The sequence below is a fragment of the Penicillium canariense genome, assembly GCF_028826845.1.
Source record: "Penicillium canariense strain IBT 26290 chromosome Unknown utg000001l_segment0_segment0, whole genome shotgun sequence".
NCBI classification, from domain to species: Eukaryota; Fungi; Ascomycota; class Eurotiomycetes; order Eurotiales; family Aspergillaceae; genus Penicillium; species Penicillium canariense.
Genome location: NW_026622728.1, coordinates 7,883,272 through 7,898,338, shown reverse-complemented (window position 1 = coordinate 7,898,338; position 15,067 = coordinate 7,883,272). Strand labels below are relative to the sequence as shown.

The 15,067-nt window shown below is 50.2% G+C and overlaps 6 protein-coding genes across 6 annotated transcripts; 3 read left to right on the top strand and 3 right to left on the bottom strand.

Annotated features, from left to right (window-relative positions):
- Window positions 1–1,650: 1,650 nt before the first annotated feature.
- Window positions 1,651–2,043, top strand: N7482_002726 (uncharacterized protein; the record flags this gene model as incomplete). Its single annotated transcript, XM_056684851.1, has 1 exon — window positions 1,651–2,043. One exon carries the CDS (start codon window positions 1,651–1,653, stop codon window positions 2,041–2,043), a length of 393 nt encoding a protein of 130 aa, XP_056548457.1.
- Window positions 2,044–4,394: 2,351 nt separating this feature from the next.
- N7482_002725 (uncharacterized protein) lies at window positions 4,395–5,091 on the top strand (the record flags this gene model as incomplete). Its single annotated transcript, XM_056684850.1, has 3 exons — window positions 4,395–4,758; window positions 4,824–4,906; window positions 4,972–5,091. The coding sequence occupies 3 exons, from the start codon at window positions 4,395–4,397 to the stop codon at window positions 5,089–5,091; spliced, it is 567 nt and encodes a 188-aa protein (XP_056548456.1).
- Window positions 5,092–6,136: 1,045 nt separating this feature from the next.
- Window positions 6,137–7,869, bottom strand: N7482_002724 (MFS transporter; the record flags this gene model as incomplete). Its single annotated transcript, XM_056684849.1, has 3 exons — window positions 6,137–7,326; window positions 7,410–7,770; window positions 7,831–7,869. The coding sequence occupies 3 exons, from the start codon at window positions 7,867–7,869 to the stop codon at window positions 6,137–6,139; spliced, it is 1,590 nt and encodes a 529-aa protein (XP_056548455.1).
- A 2,864-nt stretch (window positions 7,870–10,733) lies between these two features.
- Window positions 10,734–11,915, bottom strand: N7482_002723 (uncharacterized protein; the record flags this gene model as incomplete). The annotated part of the gene is made up of 1 exon (XM_056684848.1): window positions 10,734–11,915. One exon carries the CDS (start codon window positions 11,913–11,915, stop codon window positions 10,734–10,736), a length of 1,182 nt encoding a protein of 393 aa, XP_056548454.1.
- Window positions 11,916–12,723: 808 nt separating this feature from the next.
- On the top strand, window positions 12,724–13,721 carry N7482_002722 (uncharacterized protein; the record flags this gene model as incomplete). Its single annotated transcript, XM_056684847.1, has 2 exons — window positions 12,724–13,007; window positions 13,085–13,721. 2 exons carry the CDS (start codon window positions 12,724–12,726, stop codon window positions 13,719–13,721), a joined length of 921 nt encoding a protein of 306 aa, XP_056548453.1.
- A 318-nt stretch (window positions 13,722–14,039) lies between these two features.
- On the bottom strand, window positions 14,040–15,002 carry N7482_002721 (uncharacterized protein; the record flags this gene model as incomplete). Its single annotated transcript, XM_056684846.1, has 1 exon — window positions 14,040–15,002. One exon carries the CDS (start codon window positions 15,000–15,002, stop codon window positions 14,040–14,042), a length of 963 nt encoding a protein of 320 aa, XP_056548452.1.
- Window positions 15,003–15,067: the final 65 nt, after the last annotated feature.

Genomic DNA, 15,067 nt, shown 5'->3' with positions numbered 1-15,067 from the left:
TGTACCAGCAGGGTTTGTGGGGGGGGAAGGAGGGAGTTTGGAACCTGGGGAGTATAGACAGGAGATCTCACGATCCGACGCAGGAGGATGATTGTTGTGTACCGATAGGAATGACCATCCATCATACCCACACAGGTGTGTCTGTGTCCACAGAGCATCGTGTTTCTACACGCGTGGCGCACCCAAATCGAAACTCGGATCGCCCTGGCGCTCGGGGGATGACGTTATGGCGTCCAGACTGGCTCCACCGTTCTGAGCCTCAGCCCTGGACCGCAAACAACCATGCCGAACCACGCATGGGACCGCAGAGGACGTCAGGAGACTGGTCCTCGGTCAGTTTCTCGACGGTGGATAGATCCCGATTCCCCCAGTGGTCCCCCAGTGGTCCCCCAGTGGTGCCCCAGTGGCCCTTGTTGTGCTTCCAGTCTGTTTCCTCCCCGCCTCGCTTTGATTTCGACCGTCTATCCCTCCTCTAAAGGGCTAGCGGATGGGCGTGGTGTCCACAGCCTGCAGCAGACCGGGGATGTCTACATCACATCCCCCCCCCCTCCAACACGCCCTTTCCCGCGGTGCAGAACGCAACGGACGTGCAAATGGCCCGAGCAGCACGGTTATGATTCGTTCGGTAGACGTCAGGGAGGATCTGCAGGGGGACGGGCTACTGCGTCTGCGGATCCCAGAACGCCATAGCTCATCCAACTGGCCCAACTGGTCCAATTGGTCCACTCGCGCATTCCCCAGTGACCTCATCGGCACTCGAGGGCCCATTTCGCCAGTGGACCAACCGACGCTACCGCTGCCTGAGTGCACCAGTCTCCATGAAGATGCGGAGGGAAGATTACTGCATGATGATAAGACACCTCCACTATCCATTTCCAACGGCAGTGGCTACGCTCGTCCAGCGAGCCGGTGGGGACGCCAACGAGACGGGGGTGCTAGGACACTCTTCTTATGATGTCGCCCAGTCTAAACCCTCACGAAGCGTGTCGGCCCTCCCAAGCGCATCTCGTTGTCAGCCAATGATGTCACTGCGGCTGAGTCCGGCGACAGAGTCGGCCTTCGAATGGCGCCCATGGACCCTCCCTAGGAGACAAAAGGAAATAACAGCCTTGAGACGACGGCCTATCAGCAGCCGCCAGAAGCGTACGCCCGGTGGAGCGATTGGTCTGTTATATATAACCCTTCGGTCCCGTCTGGGACATTGATAGCTTCATATCTCGCGTACATGTCCTAACCCTGATAACCCTGTGATCCCAACTGCCCATTCTGCGGTCTGCCCAGCCATTGCCGGTACTCGCTATTTCCACGCCGGAAACGCCTCGCAACCATTCTCCAACCGTGGTTCTGTCTCTGCCCCGGCCACCTTATTCATCTTAGTTTCCTCTTTCCACGGTAAGTGGTTCAACAACATAGTGAATCCCGCAGAGTACTTTCCGTGGCCCAGTCCCAGCATAGGCCTCTTTTCCCACAAAGCCGACGGCACGCCTTCCCCTGTTTGGGTAAACTTTGGGTAAACTACATAGGAAGGATATTTCCCTCCTGCCCATAATCTACCTAGCGCACCTTTTGGATGAAAACCTCTTCATCTTCTTGATACTTATCCATAACTTGATCCACTGATATCGCCCATTCTCCCAGACACATCCCACCATGACTGAAAGCCACCAAATGGAGGCCATGTTCCCTCACTCGGGAGCGGCCGGACGATCTGAAGGGAACCACGTTGAAACCGAACGGTCGATGGATCCTCGCACTTCCCTCGAGGACTACAACCGTACTATGTTGCATTATACCCAGCGGCAGATGTCGTCGTTTGTCGATCTGGACGATGGCAGTGGTAGCGGTGCGAGCAGCCGGGATAGCCAGAGCAGCGGCAACAGCAGCCACAGTGGCTCGTCAAGCACTGGTGTGCTCGCCAATCTCGCCAACGGTCCTCCTCCTACCTCGGCCAGTGCGGCTGCAGCAACTCGCCATCGAGTCCAGCAGGGCCAGGGTCAAGGCCCCATGCGGAGTCCGAATGAGGCCAAGCCGTCCCGATACTAGGACAATCATGACTCTTCGGTATGTTTTATTTCTCCGTCGTTGCCACAGATCAGGGTTGTTCAGCTTGCTGACCTACGTCTTCAGCGGTTCTTGCCTATGATGAGACCGTGATGAGACCGCATGTCGACGCTCATCAGGAGTTCGATGGCTCTACATGATAGAAGTCCACTAACAGCTTTTGACCTCCTGCTCATGTCTGTGAGATTGCACCTTGTCTGCTTTCCCGTCGGTGCAGCATTTGAAGCCTTGCATTTCCTTACGGTCTTTTCCACACCCACCAATCATATCACTTCCCACACTTGGACATTTGTCTTGTACACTGCCCTTTCCACCCCCCCCCCCCCCCATCAGGAACATCGATTGGTCTCTACCCGCATCGTTCATATGCCGTGAACATACCCCTCGAAGCTCTGAGCCCAGGCACACGTCCGTCGATAGTGGGACCATCATTTCCTCCCCCAAAGCTGCTTCCATTTCTATTCTCCACACTCGTTTCTACCTCCCTTCTTTTGACACGCGGCTGTTTCGGCGTTTGTCCCTGGACAGAGACATTCTTCACAGATGTTCTATTGACACCGTCTATCTATCCTTCCACTATTCCGGGCCCGGCGCACAGTGTATTACTATTGCTTTACCACAAACCCTGTCGTCCCCTCTGTGAGGTGATCGTCAACCTGTACAACACCCCCCTGTCCTTTGGTATCAGTGAGCGAGCGAGCGATTGTGCTTTTTGGGATTATTACGGCTCTGATACTTTTTGTGTGGCTTTTGTTTTGCTATGGATGTGACCAAGTGATGACCAACGATGCCCCCCGAGTAAGTCTGCGAGCAGTCCCTCGGGGAAAATCTTTTGTTACGAACACGACTCTTGTTTGCATCTTTTCCCTTTTCGTCAGACTGCTGGCATCAGTCATGGCTCAGATAGCTTGGTGCATTGGAGTTTCATGGATCTCGTTTCGGGTTTGTTCAGTTTGTTCTTTTACCGCGTCGTAGCTTCAAAGATTGCAGTGACTTTTATTTCTTTCCTCCCTTCCTTTTCCCTAATTAAATTTATACACCGCGTAAAACCATGCGAGGCTGTCATTGGAAGAACAATTCGCAGTCTCACGTTTATTAGACTGGTGGTCAAACGGAACCAGGCACTTGTCATGCCGAAGGTGTTGAAACCGACACTATATATATGTTGGGCACCGGATAGTGAAAACCTAAGGTTATTCTCAGCTCATATTGCGGAAGACAAAGGGAATTAAAAATACAACGGATAACCCAGCGCCCGGTCCGAGGGGTTATTCAATCCCAGCGCTCTATTTTCGCATCTGAAGCGAAACTACTGCAACCTTAAAATAGGGTTTAACTTTGACCTACTCACCAAATCCTAGTCTGATACTCGTTCGATTTTATCACCCACCTACCCGAACTCGCGCTGAACGCGTTCTTGCATGGTAGATCAAGGACTACTCATCCCTTGATGACGAGAAGAGCATTAGTGGAGCGTTGGCGCATTCTTTCGCGAATTTTTGGGGCGCCCCTTGCACCTCTTGTGGATTGCGAGCGCGTTCAAGTTGTGCACCTAAGGAGCTGGCTTAGCAAACTTTCCGTGTAAATCAAAAAAGATATCAATGTGGTCAACTGAATCAATTACCACAAGTGCATGATTTATAGGGCAATATATTGGTTGTTGTTGGACCCACTCGGGATGCATAGGATACGATGCTCAAGCTAGCTGCATCAGACACGAGAACATGCCAGACATAAACAAAGCACGAGAACCTGGTAATTCACATTCCACATGATTCAATCCGCCCACTTTTTCTATCTAATAAGCCACTCTTGTCAGCCCTCCCCAGTGGGAAGAAATCACTGCACTGGAATCCTCGAGCGCCCGAGTAACAAGGGCCCATTACCACTCAAGGGAGCGAAAAGGACGCGGTACCGCATCAATCCCGGTAAACTGCCCGGACCGAGCATTGCGAGGGTCAAACCGCCTAAGCACGCAAGCCAACTCGAGGGCCCTCCTTTCCCTAGCCAATCCTTCTTTCTTCGACTTCTTACCACCAGATCTCGTCGACACCTGGCAACCACCGCCCGACGTTCTCTTCTCGCCTAGCTCTCGTCGCTCCTTTAACGGGCTTTCTGGTATACACACTACATGATTCTACACTCTTTTGGACGCGACTACTCGAACCGAGACAATCATTCCGAGGCATAAAACCGCTACATAGCACTGCTGCGTGAGGCTCGCCGGCGCAAACCACACTCTCTTCCTAGGGCTGATAGGACCCTCGCCATACACACGACAATCACAAGAAGCTAGAGACGTGAAAGCAGGAGGGGAAAAGAAAACAGACCAAATGCATCTCCCAACGCTCTTCTACTCCCTCGCAACCCTCACCATCGCCACTGCCGTTCCCGTTGCGGCGCAGGACCCCAAGGTCACTGCAACTCCCATAAAGGCCATGGTGGCTCCTTCCCAGGCTCCTTCTCAGGCTCCTTCTCAGGCTCCTTCTCAGGCTCCTTCCCAGGTTTCTTCCCAGGTCTCTTCTTGGGAGATGACTACGCCTATGACGCCTGTTGGGCCGTACCAGTGCCCACAGAAACAATTTAAACGGTGCTGCATGTCTCTCGAGGAGACAACCCGAATGCTTTTCAAGGGGCTTGGCGACCTTGTTCCACCTCTTGGGAGCATTTCGGTCAGCTCGCAGGTTTCATTTCAGTGTATGTTGGCATCGATATACAATGTCAGATGAGATAGACTGCTAACCACGATCACTGTATTGTAGGCAAGGACATTCCCGATAATGTCTCCCCAAATACCTGTGACCAGAAAGGGTATGCCCCGATGTGCTGCAACCCTGAGTCCGGAGTACGTTTACGTTATATATATACCCTTTTTCTATGTTCGAAGAAGGCTAATCTATATCACTTTAGGGTTCCGGCGTTAGTGCTTGCAAGCCCTTTGAGGAGGTGAAAGAGACATACTACAAGTCCTTTGGGTACCACAAAAACGATGAGACTCAGGCAGAGTATATCGAGGACGCTCTATCATAAGAGACGAAGCATAATAACAGCACTGGATGTTGCGGTTGTATTGCTTGGACTGGCTCCGTGTCTTGGATATGACTTGCTCCCTGGCAAAATGTGAAAGGGAGCATTGACGGTCTATCTCTTCCTTCTATTTCCCATCTCTTTTCTCACTGATATAACTTGGGCATATCGTTTTTTTGATTGTGTTCTACTCCTTTGTGTAAAGTTGCACTTTCTGATTTTTGTTCCCTGATGAATCTGTTTACTTGAGTATAGTTGACGAGCACTTGATTAGAGTATACTTCGGTTAGTTACAAACCAATCATTTGCCAGATATAGAAAGGAGGCTACGCAGGCAGGATGGCTTGTTCCTACCAAGGGCTGGGTCAATGCCAATTTCTTTCCTAGCTTTGAGCCCGAGAATAGAGGTGCATCGGTAGATAGACACCCTACAGGACAGCCAGTTTAAATGAAATTAACTATACGTCTGCATTGACTATGTCACCAGGAAAGTTGTTTAGCAAAAGCAGACCGAGCTGGTCCGTGAGCCTGACCTGAGCATACTGGTTTGCTTACAAAGATCGTCCAGGGAGGAGCGACTAAGCTGGCTCAATAAACGCGACACGCTAGCTCGATCCCTGTACAACTTTTTCCTTTCAGTCAACATCTCCCATTCTACCAATAAAGAGTTGGCTGCGATATTAGCCAGTTTTATCAGAATTATAGAGGTAGGAATGATAGAGTGTATTTACAGGATCGACTACGAATTACTTTCATACTAGCCACTTTACAGATCTTTCTTTAAAAATTTACATATTTTTCGGCATTCACCTACTACTTCGCTAATTATTTTGAAGTCACGCCATTTTTGCTATATTGAGTGGCTACAAAGGGAACGTAAGCTCTCTGATCCGTATATGCCTAGACAATAGCTCGTGGGAGAGGCAGCGTGTTCCCAGGAATCCCTTAGGGTGTCATGTTATGTGAGGGGTTGTTTGAGTGGGCAACGTGGAATGGGGCGAACTCGCGAAGCAGAAACATATCTATATTTTTGACATATTCGACGGCATCACAGTTCAATCGGGTATTTTGTCCGCAAATGGTGACCGGTCTTCCAAAGATAATATGGAGCTGGAACCATGAGTAGAGCAATAAATCCAAGCAGCGTATTCCCCCAGCCTAAACCAAGACGGTTGTATAGAGGGGGAGCTGCAAGGGGCAATAAAGCGCCGAGGAGAGATCTGGACACCGTGAGAGCAGCCATAGCAGAGGCAGCATACCTCGGAAAGGCATCGATCATGTACATCTGGATGGAGAAGAAGATGCCCAGCATACCGAAGCCAAAGGGCATCAGACCGATTAGTGGCACAATCCAAAAGACGGCATACTCAGCTGTCCAGCCGTACCAGAAGAAAGCGATGGGGACCAAAGTGCCGAATACAACGATGAAGGGGAGTCGCATCTCGGGCTCATAAATCCCCTTGTTCTCCTTGGTCAACTTGACTATCAATTTGTCGCTGGTTGGGGCAATGAACATGAGCCCTAACAGAAACCCTAAACTTGGGCCCAAATATGCCAAACCCGTTATCTCAGGGGACCAATGATAAGTGTCGCTATAGACGGTGGTGACAGTTGTGATGAGGATGTAAAAGAGTCCGTATATCAAGGCCATATAAGTGGAAAAGATGGCGACGACGCGTGAGAAGAAGAGCATGCGTAGCGGCCGTGTGAGATCCTGCTTCATCTTCTGCCAAGAGGTCTGTGGCCGGTCATTGACATTCTTGTCATAGCAAGATCGTAAGTCGGCACGTCCAAGCTCCTTGGACAACCGGGCGGTTTTCCGAGCGATCAACACGGGAGCGTAGCTTTCGCGATTGAGCACTTCGATCGTGATGCTGATCACTCCGCTGACAATACAGATCGTCCAGAACACCCATCGCCATCCTGCCCGCTGTGCAATGAAGCCTCCACAAACGGGGCCGAGCACAGGGCCGAATATAACTCCCAAGGCCGCGATGGCGTTGGCACCACCGCGTTCCTCGGGAACAAACAGATCTGCGACTACTCCACCGTTGAGGGTCATGCAGCCTGAACCACCAATGCCAGCCAGGAATCGAAAGCCAATCAGAGCACCAATGCTAGGTGCCTCCGCACAGCAGATTTGCCAGACGACAAACGACCAGTTCGCAACAGACATTACCGGGCGACGTCCCCAGATTTCACTCGCCGGGCCCATAAGAAGAGTCCCAACGACATAACCTTCACAAGTGTGGAAGATTCATAAGCCAATTTGAAATCGAAAGCAAAGATAAAGGCAGAAAAGCACAAGTTCCCCGACTTACCTAGGAGATAGACTGAAGTCACAAAACTGGACAAAATAGAACTGGAATTGTGGAGGTCTGCATCAATGTATGAGGCGGCCGGCGCCACGATAGTCGTGGCTAGGGGTGAGATGAAGGTGATCAAGGAGACCAGGCTGAGCAGGACCCACTTGCGAGCTTTGGGGAAGTTCATTGGCATTGCAGGGTCATCCTGACTATCCCATCCAACAACACCTTGATCCAGATCAGTCAAAGGTATTGGCACTGCGCCCGTGCCTGATTCGGCCGGGGCACCACTGGAAATCGTCACATCCTCAGGCTCTGTAGTGGTTTCTTTAGGCTCTTGCCCAGTCTCAATGGGGTCCGCAGTAATCTGAACAATCTTTAGGGAAGCCCAGCACGTCAGTGATTGTTCCCATTATCAAGAACCAATCATACATACTGATTCGACCGTTTGGTCTGCCACTTTTGTTGCTCCCATTGAGAACAAAAGGTACCTAAGTGGACCGACCAAAAATCAGTCGCAGAGACAAGCCTGGAAAGGAAGAGTCGGAAAGAGTAAGTTAATATATATATTGGATTATAAAAATTCCACGACCCCCTGGTGGAGGCAGTGCATAAGAGCGAACGATCACTAATAACACAAAGGGCAGTAAGCGGGATATATTACCCTTCTTCCTGCTTCTGCCCCTAAACAAGAGGTCGATACTATTAATGGGAATTGTGTGTGCGTTGGTGCCCTGAGAAAATGTGTCAACGGTATGGAATATTGTCAGCTCATGATTCTTGCTCGTGGCTTTATCAGTACCCTTGCATAGGTTGGTAGCGCTAGCCATGAGGCATAAAGCCTCCTAGCGGCTCTAAACCATACCCTTAGAGGCCAATTTTTGGGGTGTCGTAAGGTAACGTTCAGATACCAACGGGGACGGGTATTCCGATTGGAAGGGAGTAAAGACGGAGAACCGCCCCTATTCCAGACCCACTTGAGCAACTAAAGACCTAGATACACGCGGATTACGCATAGGCTGGGCTGAAGTTCCACAATAAGCTAAACATCGCATGTGGGATCTACTACTCCGTAACTACCCCCGGAGAAAGAGATGGAATATATTTCACTGGGAGGTACAGTACCACCGAGATGGAGGCTGATCACTGGGACTAGCGAACGCCCCTGTCGGGCGCAGTCAGAGCTACGCCTAAGATCGGACCCAGAACACGTAATTGATGTGATGATAATTCGATCGGATGAAGTGGAACCTCACAAAGCTTGCTTTGTCTTGGCTATTGCCGTGTCAGAAGCTTAGATAGATGTCATAAGAGAGACTCACTTTGATAACTCAAAAGAATATTATTCTCTGTATAGAAACCCTCACACTACGCACCTTAGAAGTAACCTTTCTGTTTTCTACTCTTAATTCTTCTCGCCTGCAACAATGTTTCTTGGTATATTTTTAGGCAAGTCCGACGTTGGCGAACAAGTGCCTCTCTATATTTCAATGTCACAATCAAAAGGTTTGACTTGTCACAGAGTCTCGCTTTCTACTTTAGATGGTAGGACCCGATACTCGATAGAGTAAAAGCCACTTTAAACTACATAATCCTGAAAATAATGGTCTAGCTCACTTTTGTCTGGTTGGGGGTGAATCACGGAGTTTTTTGATGAAATAGGGACCTCTAGGAAGGGGAGGGCGTCACAAGTACCATTAACGCGCTAGTGATCACCGCATAGATGGCCCTGTGGGAAGATCCTTTTTGGGTATAGTCTAATATAGGCTGAAAGCATTAACGACAGCTTGCTGACTGGACAATGAGTGTTGGTAACAAAGTAAGCAGTGACTGAGTGCTCACTGAGCATGGGTTCCCGCTGACATTTACGTAGTGAGGCTGAGCCTAATCGCCCTCATAAATGCGGCGGCAGCCTAGCCAGGAAGGCCCCACCTGGCAGGCATTATCCTGTGTATCTAGCCGCATATGTCCAAGGCAGAATCAGCCATCTTAACGCCCGTCAGATTTTAGTGTCAGTGCTTCTGGGGTTCGTTGGAGCCAACACGTAATGTGTTGGCAGAGGCTCTTTCTGCGACCTACCAATTATCCGGCGGGTGACTTCCAACCGATGCTAAACCATATTCCACAAAGGAAGAATGCATACTGTAGGTAGCCCCTTAGCATGTGATGGAGCATACTAATAAATTCGCCCGCCGCCGGCGCCACCCGGAAGGGCTTGCGATAAGTTTTGAAATCATAGGTCCTCTCGCTCGAGGCTCGTTGTGAAATTCTATTGTTTTGAGCTCATATCATCTCTTACTTCCAGCATCCAGCAAGCAGTCGGACAACTGGCAGAGCTATCAGCCTACAGTTCAGAACAGGAAAATCTAGAGAAAATCAAAGTTAGTGGTCCCAAAAGCTGGGGATCTAAACGAAGAACAGACTTGGCTAAGTGATATCTAAGATCCAGCAAACAGCAGTTGCGTGTGACACTCTTCAGAGTCAGCCCATACGAGACGGCGTTACACACCCGCGACCATGTGCTGGCAGCAGGTTACCTTTTCTTGTGGGCATGTCGGCCGTTCGTACACTGTATCATGCCAATGTGACACTCAAAAAGGTCGGGATATGACCTACAGCATGAGGTGCAGTGATAATTGCCAGGGAACATAAATGGTCCGCTATGAGCTGATCAACGGGGAATAATGGCTTCTGTGGCAACCGTATCCTAACGGAAGAGAAGACAATGATGAGCAAATTTGACTATAAGGAGCGATAAGCACACAATCCTCTGGGAACGTGAAATGAATTGATAGCAATCGAGAGAATCATTGATGTAAGCATAGAAATTTCTTTACGAACCCCGAAGGTCTGTGCATATCTTGCTTTCTCTGGAAAAAGTGGCCCAGGGCAAACTTTGGATGGCGTCAGCGGCAGATTCAACGTAGATTGGTATTTTCGAAGAGCAAGACTTGCGAGCGTAATTACACTTGTCAACGTATCTGTGTTCCGGCGTTCGAAATGACACTTCCACGGAATGGAAGAAAGAGACAAAGACCATGAACAGGCAGTGGTCATGTAGCCAAATGTACAACCCTTCGCCGGCTCTAGGCCGGTCTTCGCACCATGTGCGAGTGAACGCGTATAAGACAGTTGCCCTATGTATCAAGAGGAACGTTTCGAAAACCCAGTGAATATCCACATGCTGGTTCCGGCTTCTGAAAGTGACCTCATCATTTTATTCTAGGGCAATCAATATTGTCATGTGGTTTCAACAAGAGAGTATAGATAAGTGGATCCTAATAAAGACCAAACCAGTCAGCTTTTGTGCTCCAGCCAATGGGACTGAATGCACCATACTTACCAGTTTTCGAAATCATGATTTTGTAAAACCATGTTGGTCGAGTCAACTGCCTGTGCAAACCCATATTGGCGCCCAATAAAAGCCAGTCTGTCGATGGCATATTCCGTAGCATCTGGTGATGCAAACTCGAACACCGCAATGCCAGACAAGGGGTATATAAGAGACCTTGACGACATCATTGGGTTGAGGGAGAGTTCCAGCGCGGACGGAACGCTTTGCAGGATCTCGGATATCATTTTTGTGCTAATTACCGTCGTGAGTTTGTGAACTCGAATGTGTTCTTCGTTTGTAAGTTGTTCTGGCGGGCGTTTCAAGGCCACTGCGTGATAGACCATCTGAATGAGGAACAGCCTAGCTATTCGTAGCATATTCCACATCCGTGCGATCCTCGGTGACAAGTATTGATGGATCTGATTCTTGTATGTGAAGATGCGGCCTGGCATGGCCGTGATGTCGATAACTTCGAAGGGTGCATCTCTCCGAAGACTGTTCAAAACATCCTCCAATTCTAAGTCTAGCTCCAGAACCTTCCGTAAGTGTCCAATGGGGGAGAGTTTATGAATGTTTGCCCGCAGATTTGCAATGCTATCCACAACCTGTCCAAATCGGCGACTTGGCTCACTCGGATATATCATTTCAAGATAGCCATTCTCTAGCGTGCCCAAGACAGAAGGGGTATTGACACCAAGTTGAGCGCAGTGTGTCCGAATATTCGAGGAAGCATGTCGAAAGAGATGACGACCAAGAGGATTGTCAAACTGTCCTTCGCCTCGGAGTCGTAATAGTTCAGAGGCCCCCTGGGTGTGGGCATTCCAATTCGAAGGGACCTTCCGCCCTTGGAAGTCCAAGGCCTCGTAAAGACTCAGAAGCAGCACTGCCAGGAGGGTACCGTTGTCTTCTGCTAGGCCTGGACTTGAAAGGGCCGAGTTTGTCGATCTTAGTGCCTTGGCATAATGCGTTTGCGCAAGAGACTGAACAGTCGGAAGGCGAAGGTTTTGTGAGAAGAGGAGGAGTGATGGGGCTAGAAGAGCATCTCCGAGGGGCTCCTTGGTTAGATATATTGAGGACACTTCGGATAAGTACTCGAATGCGGCCGTTGGTGCATAGACATGCATAAAGTAGCCCAGTGCTAGGTTTTCGGGAGCTTCCGACAGTTCACGGGTGACAAGGGAGCGCATCTTGGCACTATTTCTAGACGAAGCTTGCGGAGCCTGTGAAGAGGTGGCCCGACTTCTGATAGCCCGTTCGAGGGTCTTTCGGGAAGTAAGAGAAGTCTGATCGCGGAGACGTAGTGAGAAGGAGTCCCGATATCCCCCACACTCGAGATTGGCTCTTCGACACTGTGAGCATCCTGGAAGTCTCATATCACACTACAAAGAAACGCGTCAGAACGGCGCCATGCTCTCTGCAGCGGTAGCGCACAGGGTCTAGGCTCACCTTACGCCTCTTGGTGCGGCACGGCTGGCACGCCTTGGACGGCGTAGCGGGATTCCCTCTCATCGTACAAGCAATCAAGGACCAGTGATGAGACTTTTCAGATACGAGAAGGGAAAGAACTTCGACATCATGAAATGACAAAGTAAGCAGGCAACGATCTTGGGCCCGTCAGCACAGCCACAGCGGGAGGTCCGAAGGCTTGGCTTTGGGCCCGTCGAAGATGTTACCACTTCCGGTCTAGCGGGATCCACCGAGCCGCGAAGCTTGGTATAGCGAGAGTCGAAAGATGAAATTAGGTCGGTTGTGACATAGTTGACTAACGTAGCTAACTACCCTTTTTACCGGCGCTGCCAGTTTCCTAATGGAGTACATTCTTCGAGTGGCTCATGCATTGTCTATACGAGTAGCCTCAGAAGGAATTTCCGCGCATTAGACGTAGCATATAATCGGTTTAAAAGGCGAGCGGATTCCTCAGATCTTCAACCAGAAAACAATCTCTTATACCATACTTCTATACTGCTCTGTACTGCAAAAAGGCGAGTTTCCACGATGGGACATGTAACGTTCTCCGACGGTGTTGCCATTGTCATGCTCGTCTTCTACACAATTTGCCTTCCATTCGCGGTGAAAGTCTGTCTGCGACATGGACTAGCCAGGAGCTCTGGATGGATTTTCCTTGCCATTTTCTCCATCATTCGAATAGTTAGCTGCAGCGCACAATTGGCGACCATTACCCAGGGCCCTGTCGGGACTCCCGCGACCATTGCAGCAGTGACAAGCGCGTTGGGTGTCTCGCCGCTCCTGCTGGCATCGCTCGGATTGATCTCAAGAATGTTAGTTGACAATTTGATAATCTACTTCACTATATTGATCCCAAACCGGTTCAATGCCGATAACATCCTTATCCTAGATGCTTCTCAATGCTCAAATCTCCTTGGAACACGATCTTCTCGTTCTATATCCTCAGAATTATCCAGACACCGTGCGCAATCGGCCTAATCCTCTGCATCGTTGCAGCCACAAACGCGTCCAGTGCGGCGGACATCTATCAGCAGGACCTACTCCGCGCAGGCGTGATTCTATTTTTCGTCGTTCTGGTGGCCTTATCACTGTTGTATGTGGCAGCAGCCATCGGATATCAGAAGACTGGACGAGGCGAGCGGCAGCTTGTCATCGGACTGGGTGCTTCGCTGCCTTTCCTGCTTGTTCGGATAATCTTTTCACTGGTGGAGTGCTTTGGCAGCCATGCACCGGGAAGTATACTCGCATCGAATCCCAGCGGAGAGTTTCTGCAGCTATTTCTTGCCAACCTTGAGGAGATGGGGGTCACTTTGATTTATATACTCACTGGCATGGCCATGCGCTCTGTCCCTGAGGAGCTTGACCGGGTGGAGCATACTCCTACCGCAAGTCGACGACTGAACTACCGGTCTCGGAGAGGAGATTTTGGTGGTGGAAGGCTTGGTAAGGCGTCTTTGTTGGTTGAGCTTGCTTCTGCTGCGTTCCAGGGAGCAAGGAAGAACAGTCATTCATCGGATGCCGTATAAGAGTCCTGATCTGATATTTTTCAGCTACGTGTAGCGTCACTGTGCTACTAAGCTATATGCCCATTAATTTACTAGGGCTGCTCTACGTTATCGAGTAAAATTTAATTACTCAAGGGCGCGGACAAACTCTCCCGAGGCGATGTAAAATTTTCATTCAAGATACTCAATTAACCCACGATAGATCGTCACTCCAGACTCCTAGATGGATTTGATCCCCTGCAAATAGCCTCAAGCCTTAAGATTGTCATAGATCACATGATGCCCACTCCCCCTGCGACAGATTTCACACAACTCGACGCATCAGGGAGAACCACGTCCTCAAACCATGTAACGCCACTTAGCCTCGGCCTTCTCACAGAGCGTCAAGAAAGGCTGAAATCTGCTCAGCTCATTTGGCTCAGGGATATCCTTTCTCATAGTTGGGTCAATCTGCTCCCAGATGGCATGCAACTTCTCCCAGTGCTCATCGAAACAGAACCGAGCATAGCGATACATGTTTTGAAGGAAGTACTCGATGGGGGAGTCGTGCCGAACGTCATCCCAGGTAAAAGTCCGGGCGCGGAATTTCATCATTTCGAGATCGTGATTTATCTCCCCGTGGAATCTGGCGGTCAGCATATCGAACCAACCGTCACTTTCTTGGACATGAAGGTGGCGTAGATCCGAGCGCTCCTTATCGGTCAGCTCGTTGTCGTACCAGGTGCGAGCTTCGCGGCGGAGACAATTTTGCAAATTTCGTTGGATATCGGCGGGAGGGATGTAGTCCATCACAGTCTCGATGTACTCCACGAACCAATGGACGTCCGTATAGGTGCCCAAGCCATCCCAGTATTCGATATCTGGTTCGCCGGGCGCAAACACGTCAAGGTCAGCCGTGTAGGATTTGTCCCAACCGCAACGGGCAGGAGAACGAGAAAGAGCAGAGTCAGTAGGAGAGGAAGCACAGGAAGCGGAGGCCGGAGCCTCATCAGGAAGAACAAATGGAGCCTCGTGGGAGCCGACAGGGGGGCTCGTCGCAGGCGGAGTATCAACACGATACTCAACAGCATGGGCGATATCAGCAGGAGTAGCAGTAGCAGCTTCGCCTTTAACGGGTGCACGAAGAATGGGTTTCTTGGCAGGACCATCCTTGGCCAGCATGATTCGCTTGGCAGGGCCCTGCTCCTCATCCGAGGACATAGTGAGATCGATGACCCTAGTCTCCTTCGACTCGATCCCTCCGATCGAAGTAGACTCGTGAGGCGGCGGCGGGGTGGTAGGTAGTTTGGTGGAACGAGCCATCGTGGATGGTGGTTTGTGATGATGGGAAAAAGAGAGCAAGAGGGGGGAGAAGGAGACAAAGAGGA